Raw genomic sequence first — 16483 nt, 5'->3', positions numbered from 1 at the left:
CTGGCTTGCGTCACGGGCACCTCGCGAGGTACCCCGCCTTGATCTCTCCGCCTCCTCGCGAGCCAGCCTGACGAGGCCATGCCTAAGGAAGCTCCGTGTCGTCCGCCTCGCGAGGCTTGGCCCCTCGCGAGGGTCTTGAGTCTTGCGTTGATGAAGATGGGCCATGCTGGGCCTCCTTTGAGCCACGCCGCAGGCCGCAGGCAGGCAAGTCTGGGGACCCCCGTTCCCAGAACGTCGTCACCGCGATTTGAGAAATTTAGGTTCTCTCGCCTTTGTATCATCTTGGCTCTCAAAGGTGGAGGATCTTGGATCTTCAAGACCTTTATGTTCTTCACCAACTTCTAGTGATCATCATAGTTTTGTAAGAATTAATTTTCTTTTGTTTTTCTGGCGATGTCATGAGATTAGAGAGTTTTATGTCTCTGTAGATTCGATTATTTGAATATGATGAGTTTTTTTGTGTCAAGCTTTTTTGGTTGGTCTGATTCTTTGTGGAGGTGAAATCTTTTATCGACATCATGGTGAAGATATAGTGATTCAATGGTCTGCACTTCTAGGGGATCATCCCCGGCCGAAGTACGTTCATCGACCAAGGCTTATCATCTTTTTGGATGGACAACTCAAGGCGCTTCCATTGGTACGTTTATCGAAGTCTTGGTGTTGATGCAGCGAGGGCGCGTCGAGCGGCGCGGCGGCCAGACGGCGGCGCGAGCGGGCGGCCAGGCCGTGGTGGCTGCGCACGGGGGTGGCTCCGGGGCAGCGGCGCGAGCACGGATCCATCGCAGATCTGGTCCTACGGGCGCGGTCTCGGCCTCCCCTGCTCGGCCGGCCGGTCTCGGTGGGGGGACTTCTCCTTGCTGAGATATGGCAGCGGCGGCCTGGATCATCCAGATCCCGGCAAGGATGGCGGCGACCTGTGCACATGAGATGGAGGTCTTCGATCAGATCTGGGTGAAAACCTGCTATTGGCTATTGCCAAGGCCGGCGATGGCGACGCTGTCTGCGTCGTTCCCTTCCTGAAGGCATCGTTGTGGAGAAGTTCAAGGCCACTCTTTGCTACCTCCAGGGAAAACCCAAGATTAATAGATCGAATGATGGCGGCTCTTTGATGTCGTTTCCCCCTTGGGGGCGTCAATCTTGGAGGTGCACACGGACTAGAGGGACCGGAGGACAGTGTCTTTGGTGGAGCGGTACTTCATCTTACACATTGATGGTGGCGGATCTCGGCAGCGTGGCGCTGTGGAGACTCGGCGTCTGATACGCGGAGATGAACTCGCGCAGGAGAAGGAAGCTGTCTGGCGTCATGGTGGTGTTGATGGCAAAGAGGCCTGGCAAGGTCAGTGCTTCAGTTCTGCTCTGAGGATGGACCGAGGGATGATGGAGGTGACGGCCCTTGCGGCGTGCGGTGCTCACTGGAAGTATGCCAGACCGGTGCGGGACCCAGCCAAGATGATGGCTTCAGACTTATTGATGTATCATCTTGTATGATCTTTGTGAATAATTAATAATATGGCTGCATGCATCATCCAGATGCAGAGGCCGGGGTACATCCTCCTTTTCTAAAAAAAAGGTTTGGTGTAATTCTTAATCATAGGAGTTACTACTTTGTATTTTCTTAAATCTTACTCCCTCCATTCCATAATGTAGTGCTTCCTCTATTCCTGTGCTTCAACTCTGACCGTAAATTTAATTACCAAGACCGATTGCGGTGGGAGCAAAAATTATATCAGTGAATTCGTATTCGAAAGAAGTTTTCGATTATATAATTTTTTCTCCCGCCGCAGTTGGTTTTGTTGGTTAAATTTATAATCAAAGTTGGACATTGGAAAGCGCGGGCGTACTATATTTTGGAATGGAGGGAGTAGGTCCAAATCACTGTACCTGTAAAAAAATGACAGTCGGATTACCTGTAATTATTATGAGTATGAAAAAAAATCAAAGGTATTTATCAGAAAAAAAAACTACTAAGCTCGCTTCACGCCTTATCTTCCGGTTTCGCATTTCTTCATTTTCCTTTTTATGTGTTTTCTTTTGTTTTATTGGTTTTCCATATTTCTGAATTTTCTTCTTGCATTTTCTTGTTCAATTTTTTTACTGTTCTGAAAATTATGAACATCTATTTATATCCATAATTTTTTTCACATCTGTTAACAGTTTTAAAATTGATTAATATCGTTTGAAATTTGGTAAACATCATTGTTTATTTTTCTGAAATTAGAGAACATTTTAATAAATATTAACATTTACAAATTCGTTCCAAATTTATGGAAATTTTTAGTTGATTATTTTTAAAACCAAAAAGTAATTTTCAAATACAAAATGTTGTCATCATTTTTTAATTTGAACTCACAATCATTTTATAATGTTTGTAAATATATTTAAAATTTATAAATATATTTTCAAATCCATAAACATGACTTTTACTTCAAGTACTTTTTTTTACCTTTTACGAATGTTTAAAAAAAATCGCAGACATTTTTCATTTTTTGGGGCATGATATATATTCTCTTGGTTTTCTGCCTCTATTTTTTTTACCTTCACTTCTACAAATGTGCTGAGGTGCAACTAGGTTGACTAGCCAACCAGCCGAAGCGAGTGCCTTGTGAATTGTGACGTGTGTTTGGTCATCCTTGGACGTGTTGCACACGGAATAGGAGATTCCTTTTAATTTTTATTTTTTCTGATGTTCATTGTACTGCCATGATTGAAGATGAATAGATCGAAAGTTTTTTCACAAAAAAGGGGCAGCGACGATAATTGTGAAACGATGGATACAAGGATACTTGTGCAAGGCCGAGCCAAACATGTTCATATCCCTTTTTTGTGAGATGTTCATATCCTTTTTTCACTGACTATACCCAAGTGGAACAGAACAAGTTCTACCAAAAAGAGAATAACCTCTTAAAAAGGTAAAAAAGAAAACCAAAAAGTTTGTGTCGGTTTCACTCAAAATGTCAATAGGTTAGGCAAGACCTATCCCTAGCTGCGGACTCCGAAGTTGGCAAAACACTAATTAATTAAGGTGCTTATAAGATGTTTTTTGGGGCGCAAGGTGTCACACCTATGACAAGCTCAGACAACTACCGGCCAAGCAAGAGGGGCAGTAGATCCGCCTGCGGTGATGGGGTATTGTATCGAAATGAGTTTGGCAAACAAACAAGTGTGTATCCTTTTATTAAGGTTGTAACTGATTACTACCCAACCTACATAATTTATACGATTGTTCTCTCCATAGAAATAACGAGCTCTTAGCATTCTGGGATGTGGATTCACGGCTGGCCACACATGTCGTCAACTAAGCAATGTTTTTCACCGCCTGGGCCAACACCTCGGTTACTCATGTAATTCATTAGAGGCGTTTTGGGCCGCATGTTGTCATATCATCATGTCATAGATCGATGAAGGGAGGAAACACTAGTACATGTGGAGTGTTGTCTATGTTTCTTGTGCTAGGTGCTCGCCTTTGATAGTACCGTTGGATCGGTATCCACAATAGTTGTGTTAGAGATTGGCATGCAGGGAAGGTGCCATTGTCATGGACCGAAGAACTAGGGGTGACTAGATCTTTTGGAAGAGGACACAACGCCATCATTTGCATAGAGTTTCTCAGGTTAAATAAGCAGTGTTTACTTTTATCGAGACTGGTAGCAACCTTTCACGTGTGAAAGCATGAACTCTTCAACCATACCTATGCTTTCGAGAGATATCACATCTTGTTCATCCCCACTAAAAAAGCAATGAGAGGCACGGTTAGGAGAGCTGCTGCAACCGAACGGTGAATTCCCAATCCCAGGTGAAAACCAACTACTAGAACCGGGAGTAGTACACGGATTATTTGACAGTTCAACACTTCAAATACTACCATGCTACGAGTACATGGGTATTGGAGCAACGAGCATGCAAACAATGGCCTTGGTCATTTCAGCAAACATCTTGCGTGCGCTTCCGGCTCGCCGGCGACCCTCGCATTACTTATCTACTTCCTCTTCCTCCTCCTCCTCATCGTCATTGTCCACGATGGATCCGGCGCCCATGTCCAGCGTGAACCCGTCCCACCCCTCCCCATCGGAGGCGTCCTCCTCGCCGTCCGCGGCGGCCGCCGGCTCCACGTCCTCCAGGTGCTCGACGTCTCCGTAGGCGTCGGCCTCGCCGTCGGAGGTGGAGTACCCGTCAGGCCTCGTGGGCGGCATCCGCCGCGCCATGCGCGCGTAGCCCCGGCCGTCGACGGCGCGGGGGCGGGCCTCCGGCTCCGGGCGGCGTCGGGCCAGTGTCGCCGCGGCCGTCACTGGCCGGCGAGGGGGCCAGGCCGCGCGCCCGCGTAGCAAGGAGGCCGCGCGGCGGAGCATGCCGTGCGCGTCTGTGCTGTGCCAAAGCGTGGGAGCCGGATGAGTGCCTCTGTGCCTGAGCGGCGACACTGAACCTTTCCCTGGAGGCTAGAACGATAGGGGCGGAAGGAAAGCGTACCGCGATTTTACCGAAGCCGCGGGGCGAGACGGCGGCGAGCGATGCGGCCGGAACGGTCCGTCGACGAACTCGCCGGGTTCTGCAACAATGAAACGGCGGCGATGTGGAGGAGGGGGTGGACAAGAAGATGCGGCGGAATTATTTATCCTTCTCGTCGTGGGGACGCTTTTCTTTTTACTAAGGGACACCAGACGTTTCTGGAACGCACGCGCGCGAAGGCCCACAAGGCCCGTACGAAAGCCCAGCGTGTGGGAGCGTTGTGGATAGGGCTGTGAAGAATACCGAGCCCATTAAAAGTAGGACTTGTATTTTCAATTTCTATTGACTAAACTCTTATTTCACAAAAAAAACAAAATTGACGAAACTCTTGGGTAATAAAGGGGGCCAGCTTTCACCCAGTTTTCTTCTGATGAAAAAGTGCAATTTCTAAGATACTTTTTCATCCAAATTACTACCTTCTAGATTGGTGGGAAATCCAAAAAAGTTTCTGTTACTTTCACTTGAAATGTCAGTGGGCGTACTTGATTAGACAAGAGTTTTCACCATTGAAAGCGCTATATGGCTGACGTCGGTTTTTAACAATCTCCAGCGAACGTACTAGCTGCCGTTGGATGACGGCATGGATCTTGGCGCAGAGGGAGGAGACACGTGTGGGAACGTTGTGGTGGTGTTAGCTATGAAAATGTGATAAATTTGTCAAAATTATCTGAGCAAATTTTTTGAAGAATTTAAATAAAAAATTAGGATAGGGGATCTACTAGCTGACATCATTTCACTAGTTTCTCAGGAAAATGGGATCGGGAGAAGATTTTGGACTTTTAGCATAAGGAATCTGCTAGAAAGGCTCTTATAAAGTTGGACTTGGGACAAAATCTCTTGTCCAATGAAAAATGACCGATGAAATGAATAATGCTCTTCTCGCCCCCTATATGGCCGAGGAGGTTTGGAAAGCCCTATTTGATAGATGATTTAAAAGCGCCGGGCCCTGATGGCCTCAATTTTATTTTTTACAAAAGATTTTGGTCCATGTAGGGGGATGACCTGATGAAGAGGTTCTTCAGGCGGTAAATACTTCTTGTATACCGCCTGGGTGGATTGGTACTGCAACTGTAATGATCTCAAAGATTACTTCTCTGGAAACGCTAACTCAATTTAGACCAATCAGTTTGTGCAATGGGGTGTATAAGGTTATTTCAAAAATGATTGCTGCTCGTCTAAAGACAATCCTATTAGATATTATCAGCCCAACTCAAAGTGCTTTTGTGCCCAGAAAAAATGATTGCACACAATATCTTAGTGGCATATGAGTGTTTCCATACAATAAAGAATAAAGGGCGGGTAAAGATGGTCTGTGTGCCATCAAATTAGACTTGCAAAAAGCATATAATCGAGTTGAGTGGTCTTTCTTAAAGGAAATTATGTTGAAACTGGGATTTAAAGAGAATTGAGTGAATTTAATTATGCAAAGTGTATCCTTGTGGAGTATCGAATCCGTTTTAATGACGAAGAGACTAAGAGTGTTAAACCTACTAGAGGATTGAGGCAGGGAGATCCCATCTCTGCCTACTTATTCTTGTTATGTATAGAGGGCTTGATTGCCCTTTTAGCTAATGCAAAGGAGAATGGAAGCATTTCCGGTATACAGGTTACCAGATATGCCCCATCAATTTCTAATCTCCTCTTTGTTGTTGACTCTTGATCCTTATGCGAACCAATTCCATGAGTGTGGAGGCTTTGAAATCAGTTTTGTATTCTTATTGTGCCGCCTCGGGGCAAATGGCGAGTGTTGAAAAATCTAATATATTTTTTAGTCCCAATACAAAAGTGGAAGACAAGGCACACATATGTGAAGGAAATATGCCCTAGAGGCAATAATAAAGTTATTATTTATTTCCTTATATCATGATAAATGTTTATTATTCATGCTAGAATTGTATTAACCGGAAACATAATACATGTGCGAATACATAGACAAACAGAGTGTCACTAGTATGCCTCTACTTGACTAGCTCGTTAATCAAAGATGGTTATGTTTCCTAACCATGGACAAAAGAGTTGTTATTTGATTAACGAGATCACATCATTAGTTGAATGATCTGATTGACATGACCCATTCCATTAGCTTAGCACCCGATCGTTTAGTATGTTGCTATTGCTTGTTCATGACTTATACATGTTCCTATGACTATGAGATTATGCAACTCCCGTTTGCCGGAGGAACACTTTGGGTGCTACCAAACGTCACAACGTAACTGGGTGATTATAAAGGAGCACTACAGGTGTCTCCAAAGGTACATGTTGGGTTGGCGTATTTCGAGATTAGGATTTGTCACTCCGATTGTCGGAGAGGTATCTCTGGGCCCTCTCGGTAATGCACATCACATAAGCCTTGCAAGCATTACAACTAATATGTTAGTTGTGAGATGATGTATTACAAAACGAGTAAAGTGACTTGCCGGTAACGAGATTGAACTAGGTATTGGATACCGACGATCGAATCTCGGACAAGTAACATACCGATGACAAAGGGAACAACGTATGTTGTTATGCGGTCTGACCGATAAAGATCTTCGTAGAATATGTAGGAGCCAATATGGGCATCCAGGTCCCGCTATTGGTTATTGACCGGAGACGTGTCTCGGTCATGTCTACATTGTTCTCGAACCGTAGGGTCCGCACGCTTAAGGTTTCGATGACAGTTATATTATGAGTTTATGAGTTTTGATGTACCGAAGGAGTTCGGAGTCCCGGATGAGATCGGGGACATGACGAGGAGTCTCAAAATGGTCGAGACGTAAAAATCGATATATTGGACGACTATATTCGGACATCGAAAAGGTTCCGAGTGATTCGAATATTTTTCGGAGTACCGGGTAGTTACGGGAGAAGCAATGGGCCTTGATGGGCTTTAGTGGGAAGAGGAGAAAGGGCCAAGGGGCTGCTGCGCCCCCTCCCCTTTGGTCCGAATTGGACTAGGGAAAAGGGGGCCGGCCACCTCTCCTTCTCCTCCACTTCCTTCTCCCTTCCTCCCCTCTTGATGGACTCCTACTAGGACTTGGAGTCCTAGTAGGACTCCCATCCTGGCCGCACCAATTGCCTTGGCCGGCCTCCTCCTCCTCCATCCTTTATATACTGAGGCAAGGGGCACCCCATGAACACAAGTTGATCTTCGTGATCGTTCCTTAGCCGTGTGCGGTGCCCCCCTCACCATATTCCACCTCGGTCATATCGTAGCGGTGCTTAGGCGAAGCCCTGCGACGGTAAAACATCAAGATCGTCACCACGCCGTCGTGCTGACGGAACCCCTCCCCGAAGCTTTGCTGGATCGGAGCCCGGAGAGTGTCATCGAGCTGAACGTGTGCCAAGAACTCGGAGGTGCCGGAGTAACGGTGCTTGGATCGGTCGGATCGGGAAGACGTACGACTACTTCCTCTACGTTGTGTCAACGCTTCCGTTGTCGATCTACAAGGGTACGTAGATCATACTCTCCCCTATCGTTGCTATGCATCACCATGATCTTGCGTGTGCGTAGGAAATTTTTTGAAATTACTACGTTCCCCAACAATATGTATAATTCTAAATGTTATATGACTGAAGTCCTCAATGAAAATTACTTGGGCTTGCCCGCCAATGTGGGTATGGACAAAAGCAATTATTATGAAATTTAGTGGATGGAAGAAAAATTGTTATCTAGTGGATGGAAGTAAATTTTGCTCAAATATGTTGTACAAGCCATCCCCTCCTATGCCATGTTCGTCTTTAAAATGCCTAAAAAATTGCAAAGGAATTATTCACATGATGTCGCGATTTTGGTGGGGTGAGGAGGACAATCAGAAGAGGATGGATTGGATGGCATGATGGAAGATGTGTGTTCCAAAAGATGAAGGAGGTATGGGCTTCTGAGATGTACATTGTTTCAATCTGGCATTGTTAGCTAAACAAGCATGCCATCTTCTTGATAATCCTGATTCTTTACGTGCCACTATCTTGAGAGCTAAGTATTTCGCTAAGGGCGATTTGATGAATGCTAGTTTAAAGAAGGGGTCCTCTTTTACTTGGCAAAGCATTATGGCGGGAGTCAACTCCTTGAGAAATGGTTATATCTGGCGAGTTGAAAATGAATAAAATATTGATATTCGAAGAGATGCATGGATCCCTAATTGTGCAAATAGAAAAATCATTACTCCTAGAAGAGGGCACCTTTTGTCAAAGGTTGTTTGGCTTATGAATCAATATTATTATATGATGGTATATATGCCAGAAGCCGAAGCAAAAAACACCTATTTAGAAGCTTTTTGTTTTTTTGTCAAAGTAAAAAAGCTGCAAAAGCAGAAGTAAAAGTCCAAACAAACATGATCTCTATTGAATGATTCTTACCCGTGGTTTAGTAGAAATAGAAATGGCTTGGCTGAGCTGGGATAAAATGAGGCTTCCTAAGTCAAAGGGTGGCATAGGATTCAGAGATATGAGGGCATTTAACCAGGCCTTGCTTGCTAAGCAGGCGTGGAGATTAATTGACAGCCCAGACAGTTTATGTGCACGTTTACTGAAGGCTAGATACTATCCCCGAGGTAACCTGCTTGACACGGTTTTCTCTGGTAATGCGTCAGCGGTGTGGAAGGGAATTGAGCATGGCCTTGATCTTGTCAAAAAAGGATTAATATGGCGAGTGGGTGATGGGTCTCTGATCCGTATTTGGAGAGACCCATGGATTCCTCGTGGTAAAGGCTGTCGTCCTATTACTCCTAAGCGAAATTGTTGATTTAATTGGGTTGCGGATTTCCTAGACGAACATGGCGCCTGGAATATGCAACGGCTTCAAGAACATTTTTGGCATATGGATATATTGGAAATTGTAAAAATCAGAACCTCCCCAAGAAACCAGCAGGATTTCTTGGCTTGGTTCCCTGAGAGGAACGGTTGTTTCACTGTTAAGAGTGCGTACAAGCTAGCATCTGATGAACATGATGATCTATTTGTTGGGGGCGCATCGAGCAATTTTCCAGAGGGAGACCGCTTTTTATGGCGCTGCATTTGGAGTTCATCAGTACCACAAAAAATGAAAATAATGACGTGGAAAACTGTATCAAGGGCGCTGGCAACAAATCAATGCAAATCCTATCGGCACTTGCCCATGCGTAGTTCATGTTCGATTGTGCCCTGGAGGTGGAGACATCATTCCACGCACTTGTTACATGCAATCACGCTGCAGTACTATGGGACTTAATGCGTAGGATCTGGCCGCTGCCCGGCCGCGACTTGTTGATTAATACGGGAAGAGATTGGCTTCTGAGTTTGCTTTCTTCATGCAACGGCACCGTTCGGGATATGATAATCATGTTGATTTGGAGGATCTTGAACTTACGTATAGACATGGTTCATGGTAAAGAAGCTCCTCCACCTCAAATATCTGTTGATTTTCTACATAGTTGCTTTAATTCGTTGCGGCTGTCAAGGATATATACTATAGAGGAAATCATTAAGGGAAAAATGATATGTGAAGATTTACTTCCATCTCCTGTAATCAAGGTCTCACCGCCGCCCCCCGCTATGGCTACAACCCCCTGTAGATCATGTGGCCCTCTCGGTGGCGGAGCATTTTCAGAGGCTGACGGGTCGGCGGCCGCCGGTATGGTCCTACGAAGACATGACGGGAGTGTTATTTTCGCGGCATACATGTTTTTATTTAACTGTAATGATGTGTTGGAGGCCGAGATTCACACTTTGATGCAAGGTATGGAACTAGCGAAACAACACTTAGAAGGCCCGATCATTGTGCAGTCTGATTCCTCGACAGCATTGGCTTCTCTCAAAGGCGATAATCTGGATCGCTCTGCGTATGTCATCTAGTTGCTGAGATAAAGTTTTTGATAATTGATAGGGAGTTTATTTCCCAAAAAATTTCCCGTAAACAAAATAGGGTAGCAGATCCTTTGGCTAGTTATAGTCGATATGAATATACTACTGCTGTATGGCCACACCGTGGTCCTCCGTGTATTGAGGCACTACTGCCACTGGACTATAACCCTATCATTATGGGCAAGAAGACGCACGTGATGGACCCATCCGTCCAGTTAGGGATCCTGGTGACGGACTTGGTTCCTAGGTCGAGCCGGACGAGCTTGCTTCCGTCCACCTGCAGAATAACAGCTCCGCTTCAACCTGGCAATCCGATCCATAGGTGACCACGCTTATGGGCATCCGATCCGAATGAGTAGGGTATGGTTCGCTATATTCACCCATGGGTTAGCATTGGCAAAAGTGGGTAGATGCATCCAAGTTTAATATCACCTCGCCTAGCTAAGGAGAAGTGCGGCTTCGGCATCACTATAAAGGTAGCAGGTGGACACCTGGTTCCTTGCGCTCTGCCGTGTCAATATACGTAGTACTATACGCGAGCTTGGTTCGCCACTATAAAAATATTACTGTAAGCGAAAATTTAAACTAATAATAATTTTAGTCCTGCCCGATGGGTGCCTGATTAGGTCTGGTAACTTGATGGGTTCGGGTATGGGACTAATTTGAGATCCGATCTGGTCAAACCTGACCCGACTGCCAGGTTGAGCTCCGCTCCTCTCCCCGAACCCCTCGAGAACGAATGGCAGAGTTGAGCTGACCAGCCCCACAGCCTTCTCGATCTCTGACTAGCAGCTGCTAGCTTGTCTATACTCGTTTTTTACGATGTGAGCCCAAAACAGACGTCCAACAGCTTGTTTATATGGTCGTCCAAATATACACATCCTCTAAATCGACAGTGACAATGTCCATGCCTGGACAATGTGAAGGCGTGGTCTAAACTCAGCTGCAGTCATGATTTTTTTTCTCTCCTCGGCAACGGTCCACCTGTCATAGTCCCTGTATATAGACGTTCTGATGCAAAACTAGACGTGTATATGAGGGGATCTTTTTAAACCGTTATCTATATGAATATATAGATATCCAAATATGCACATGCTATTGGAGATGCTCTAAGACGGCCACGCACGGAGGCCAAGAGGAGGTGCTTGTCTTTCTTGTGAAGCATCATTCTGATTCAGAATTTCTGGACAAGCAGCCTGGCGGGAGCTGTATAGTCGTCTCCTCTGCCGCGTCGACGTCCAGAGCACAAGCGAAGATCCCGTAGGACCCCTCCCATTCTTAGAAGTTGGCAGGGCAGAGCCAGTAGATGGTGCGGCCAATGACGACGGCCAGGCGGGAGGAGGCACGCAGATGGGGCGGGCACTGCTTAGGGAGGGGGGCTTCTCGGACAGCTCCCCATTGACCCTCGAAGAAGTTCTTCGAGGAGAAAATCTAGAACTTCATGTGATTGTCCGCGAGGAGCAGCTCGTAGGAGCTCCCGACGTTGGAAAAATATATAATAGAGCACCTGCACCCTAGCCATTCATTTTTCGCATTGTAATTTGTGCAAGTATATTTTTATTTTTTATTTCTCCCACACAAAACATATCTTAAAGTAAAAACCTATGCAGCGTGACAAATCTTTCTAAGTACAATCTAGGATAAATCTTTCAGTTTTTTTGTCAAACATAAATATAGAAAATACATTTTGTTTGATTAAAAAAAATCATATTTTTAGTATTTATGTCGGATAAATAATTCTTAAAGATTTATTCTAGATTCTACTTAGAAAGCTTTGCCACGCTGCACAGGTTTGAACTTCAAGATATGATTTATGCGGGAGAAACAAAAAAGAAAAAAAATTCATATAGAAAGTTAGTTGTGTCGCACGGATCTTAAAGCGATGTTGAAGATCTAAGGCCAACTCCACCGCGCGACCCTATCCTGTCCGGCCCCGTCCGTTTGGGGTAAAAGGGACAAAGGAGGCGGCCCAGCGTGCGACGGCCCGGACCCATCTTGTCCGTTTTGTATCCAGGCCGACCCATTTCGAGCGCAAACTTGCGCCGGGTTTGGGTCGCGGCGGACACCAAACGGACGCGCGCTCGTCCGCATCGGGGCCGCGTGGCAGGCGGCCACCCACCTTCCACCCACCCACATCAATGCACACGAGCGGGCGGCCCCACCTGTCATCCGCACGTCGAGCGGTCGCCGTCCTTCTTTAAGTGGGAAGCGTGGACGGGTCGTCGTCCACACTGCCCCACGCCACCCAGCGGCCTCCTCGAACCCCGACAGCGCAGAAACCCTAGCCTGACTCCTCCTCGAGCTCGCCGGCCGCCCACCTCGCCATGGGCTTCTGGAACGGCAAGGGCAAGCACGACCGCAAGGCCGGCTCCTCCTCGGGGCGCCGCCGCGGCTCTGTGAAGGAGGAGCCCGCGTCTCCGCCGCGCTCCTCCCGTCGGGCCCCCGCGCCACCGCGGCACTCCTCCCGTCGAGCCCCCGCACTGGCCCCCTTCACCATTGCCCCTAGGCCCTCCGGCGAGCGCGACCGGCAGTACATCTGCGCGGACGTGTGCCGGAGGTACTGGGAGACGAGGACGCCGGTCCCGTGGAGCGACGCCCACCTCCCCAACGGGTGGCACCTCTCCGCGGACCGGGTCCCCATCCCGCCAGTGCCGGCGACTGGCCGTGCACGGCGTGATGAGATCAACCGCCTCCGCTGCCTCCTCCCCGATGACCTGTACTACGACCACAGGTATGCCCCCGACTCGCCGCTCTGGGACACATGGCTCTAGGACGAGCACGATGTGCGGCGCGCGTCCTACTTCGCCGACACCATGTCGGGGCCGCGGAGGCCACGTGCAGAGCCGCGCGGGCGTACGCGGGTGCGTGGCCTGACGCCCACGCCGTCGCCTTCCCCGTCTCCGTCGCCCCCTCCCCCTCCTCGCATGACAGCGGAGGAGGAGGCCCGTCTCCTGCAGCGTGTCATGGACGACTCCATGAACACGCACGACGAGCGGCAGTGGGACGGCCTGGAGGAGGCCATGGCCCTCTCTGCCGCCAGGGACGTCGCATTCCCGGAGCTGCAGCTGGCGGCCGTCACGGCGGCCGCCAAGGAGGAGCCGATGGAGGAGGACTCGCCCGCGTTCGAGAAGCTCCTGGGCCAGGAGTGGGGCTGGTCGTGCACTGCGCCGGAGATGGCCGCCGACTTGGGCGTGAACTGGTGCCCCACTCCGGAGCGGGACACGTTGCCGCGGGAGGAGGTGGTGCAGGCACCTCCGGCCGTCCAGCCCGTCCCCGTCCACCACGCACCGCCGGCCCACCTCTGGACGCCGCCGGAGTACGTCGACCTCGTCAGCGACGACGACGACACCGGCGGCCAGTGAAGACGGCGACGGCCACGGCACCGACGGGCGCGGCAGGAGCGCGCGGGAGGTTTTTTTATTTTCTTATTATGTTAATTATGAATCTGGGTCTTTTAAGTGGCCGTTGAAACTGGGCCGCTTTGTGGCCAACCCATATATATGTTTTATGTTTTTTTAAAAAAAATGCGTTTATTTGCTTTTTTAGTCATTTAATTATTATTTTTCCCGTGCACCCCGGACACGATTTGGGGCGCGGCCGCGCGGTGGGCGCACGCACGATCCAATGGACACAGCCGGACACGGGCGTACCCATCGGCACCCCGAAGGGACAGATTCAGGCCAATTTAGACGTCCGTTTAGGATCGCGCGGTGAAGTTGGCCTAAGATAACAGGGCCGGGGTGCATGTGCTCTAAAAATCAAAACCCGGCGTTGCCGCCGTCGCCGCTGCCGAGGAACGCGTGGTAGTCGTCGCGCACGCTGGTGGGAGGGAGATGGGCGATGCGGCCGGTGACGGTATTGTAGACGTGCAGCTCTAAGAGGCCGGGAGACTCGGGGTATTGGAAGGAACTTTGTAGCGGCGGCGGAGGAGTAGGCCGTCGCGCGCCGCCAGGGACTCGAACGGTTTCCAGAGGCTGCTGTCGGTGTCGAGGTGGACGCAGTGCTTGGATGGAGACGGGGTGTGGATCACGCGACGGGCGGGCACCACGCTGTATTTGGTCCACCGAAGGAAGGAGAGTCCAAGGAGGAGGGCGGGGGTCGAAGCCGGAGCGCGAGGCGGCAACGGAAGGCGGGGTCGAGGATGGCGCAACGGTCGATCCTGATGGTCGCGGCCTAGCGGACGAGGTTGTCAGGTCGGAGCGCGCGACGATCTCGAGCAGGAGATCGATCGGGAGGGCTCCTGTCACCGGCGCTGTCGTGCTCTCCGTGCTGCTGCACCTGCGAGCGCGTCGTTCGGTCGACATCGTCGTTGGCTTGTTAGGCGTGAGATCGTTGGACTCTCTTTTTCCTTCCAGCAGTCACGACTCATGACTCCTAGAATATTGGAAGCTCTAGCTTTTTTTTTAGGATCATCGGAAGCTCTAGCTTTTTTTTGGACAACGCTAAAGCCCACACGTGTGGTGGGAGCCAAACCGCCCACACGCCATATAACATACAGACTACGCCATGTCAGCGCATGCATGCATGTTTTAGTTTTTAAAATATTTTGTCTTTTAAATGAAAATCTGATTGAAGATCCGTTTTCACCATTAAATATATTTTGACATGAGGTCTAGTTTTGAAGATCTCGCCGAGACTGATTTAATGGTGAAAACGGATTTTTAATTCTCTTTTTAAATTAGGAGATAAAATATTTTTAAGTCGAAAACCAAAAAGATTTCTGTTGATGTCATCTGATCATACGTGACAAAATAAATGGTGATGAAGGCGTGTGAGTGATGTGCAAACGACCACACGTGTGGGCGTTAGTTTTTCCCTTTTTTTAAGGTAATGGAAGCTCTAGCTAACCAAGGTATCTCTAGGGTTCCTATTCTCCAAGGTATCTCTAGCTAACCAACGTTTGCTTTGCTGCTGCTGTTGTAGAAGGTTTAACCAAATAGAGGAGTTTATGAGGGGGAGGGATTAATGGGGAATTGAGGGGATTGGGTGAAAGAGAGGGATTAACCAAATCCTCTCAGATCCCCCTCTACTCCGGGGCTGCAAAACCTCCCCTGTCAAACGAGGCCTTAGGGACATTCCTTTTTGTACTACATTGTTTGCGATGTTGATATTAATAAAGTAGAGCCCACTTTGAGGGTTTCGAAAGAAAAGGCCATCACTGTGTATGAATGTGCAAAATTGGGTATTAAAACATTACACAGTTTCGGCAACAATTCGAATATCACTGTTCCCGAATTACACGGTTTGCGAAAGAAAAGGCCATCACCTCAATTAGCACTCTATATATACCCATAATAACGTAGTACAAATAATGCAGTAAATAATGGAATTGACAGAGCGCATGACCTAGCTACATGCATGTTCAGAAATACTTCATGGCTTGAAGCAAAGAGACCAAATCTTCCTCGTGCCATAACAAAAACGGGTACGCGACCAACGCATTTCGCGAGCAATGGAGCTTGGTGACGACCTTGGTTCCTAGATCAACCCGGAGGAGGTCGCTGCTGCCCCGCACGATAACTGTGCCGCTCTTCTCTCCGAACCCCTCAATAACATATCGAGGAGGCGAGCCGACCTGATCCACCTGCTTCTCAAACTCCACCCTACCGATCCCCAGCCGCCAGTTCCAGGTCGCCGGGGACTCAGGCGACGAGGCCGGCGTCAAGGTCCACATCGATATCCCACCTCTCACGGCGACGAGCAAGCTCAGACGGCCACGCACGGAGGCCAAGAGGAGGTGCTCGTCTTCGTCACGGAGGATCCTTGTGGTTGTGGAGGTGCAGCCTGGCGGGAGCTTCATGGTCGTCGCCTCTGCCGCGTCGACGTCCAGAGCGACGATGCCGTCCGGCTGGTACCCAATCTGGGCGTTTAGGAGGCAGCAGAGGCAGAAGACGGTGCGGCCGATGACGGCGGGACGGGAGACAAGCAGCCGTTTCGGCTTTTGGTGGTGCTCGGCGACGGAGGCTTGGCGGATGACGCCCCATTGGCCATGCTTCGAGGAGAAGGTCCGGAACCGCATGTTCCTGCTGTAGACGAGCAGCTCGTAGGAGCCACCGGCGTCGCCGACGCTGAGGAAGACGGGCGCGTACGTCTCGTCGAATTTGGGACAGGAGGTTACGTCTCCGGTGAAGGTGTTGCAGACGCGCAGCTGGAGGTTACC

The 16483-nt window shown here is 48.8% G+C and overlaps 1 protein-coding gene across 2 annotated transcripts; it reads right to left on the bottom strand.

Moving 5' to 3' along the window:
* Window positions 1–3763: 3763 nt before the first annotated feature.
* On the bottom strand, window positions 3764–4601 carry LOC125506031. 2 transcript variants are annotated; one of them, XM_048670914.1, is made up of 2 exons: window positions 4465–4601; window positions 3764–4362 (listed from the first exon to the last, which is right to left on the bottom strand). In XM_048670914.1, the coding sequence occupies exon 2, from the start codon at window positions 4344–4346 to the stop codon at window positions 3969–3971; it is 378 nt and encodes a 125-aa protein (XP_048526871.1). In that variant the 5' UTR covers window positions 4347–4362; window positions 4465–4601; the 3' UTR covers window positions 3764–3968. The 2 variants fall into 2 exon arrangements, with proteins under 2 accessions (XP_048526871.1, XP_048526872.1); XM_048670915.1 differs by having other exon boundaries at window positions 3764–4357.
* Window positions 4602–16483: the final 11882 nt, after the last annotated feature.

This window comes from Triticum urartu, chromosome 5, assembly GCF_003073215.2.
Source record: "Triticum urartu cultivar G1812 chromosome 5, Tu2.1, whole genome shotgun sequence".
In the NCBI taxonomy this organism is placed as follows: Eukaryota; Viridiplantae; Streptophyta; class Magnoliopsida; order Poales; family Poaceae; genus Triticum; species Triticum urartu.
Note: the sequence above shows the minus strand (reverse complement) of the source record. Positions and strands in the feature narration are given on the sequence as shown.

Excerpts from the sequence above, each read along its gene's own strand:
- LOC125506031 (XM_048670914.1), bottom strand. The coding sequence starts at position 4,346 with ATGCTCCGCCGCGCGGCCTCCTTGCTACGCGGGCGCGCGGCCTGGCCC.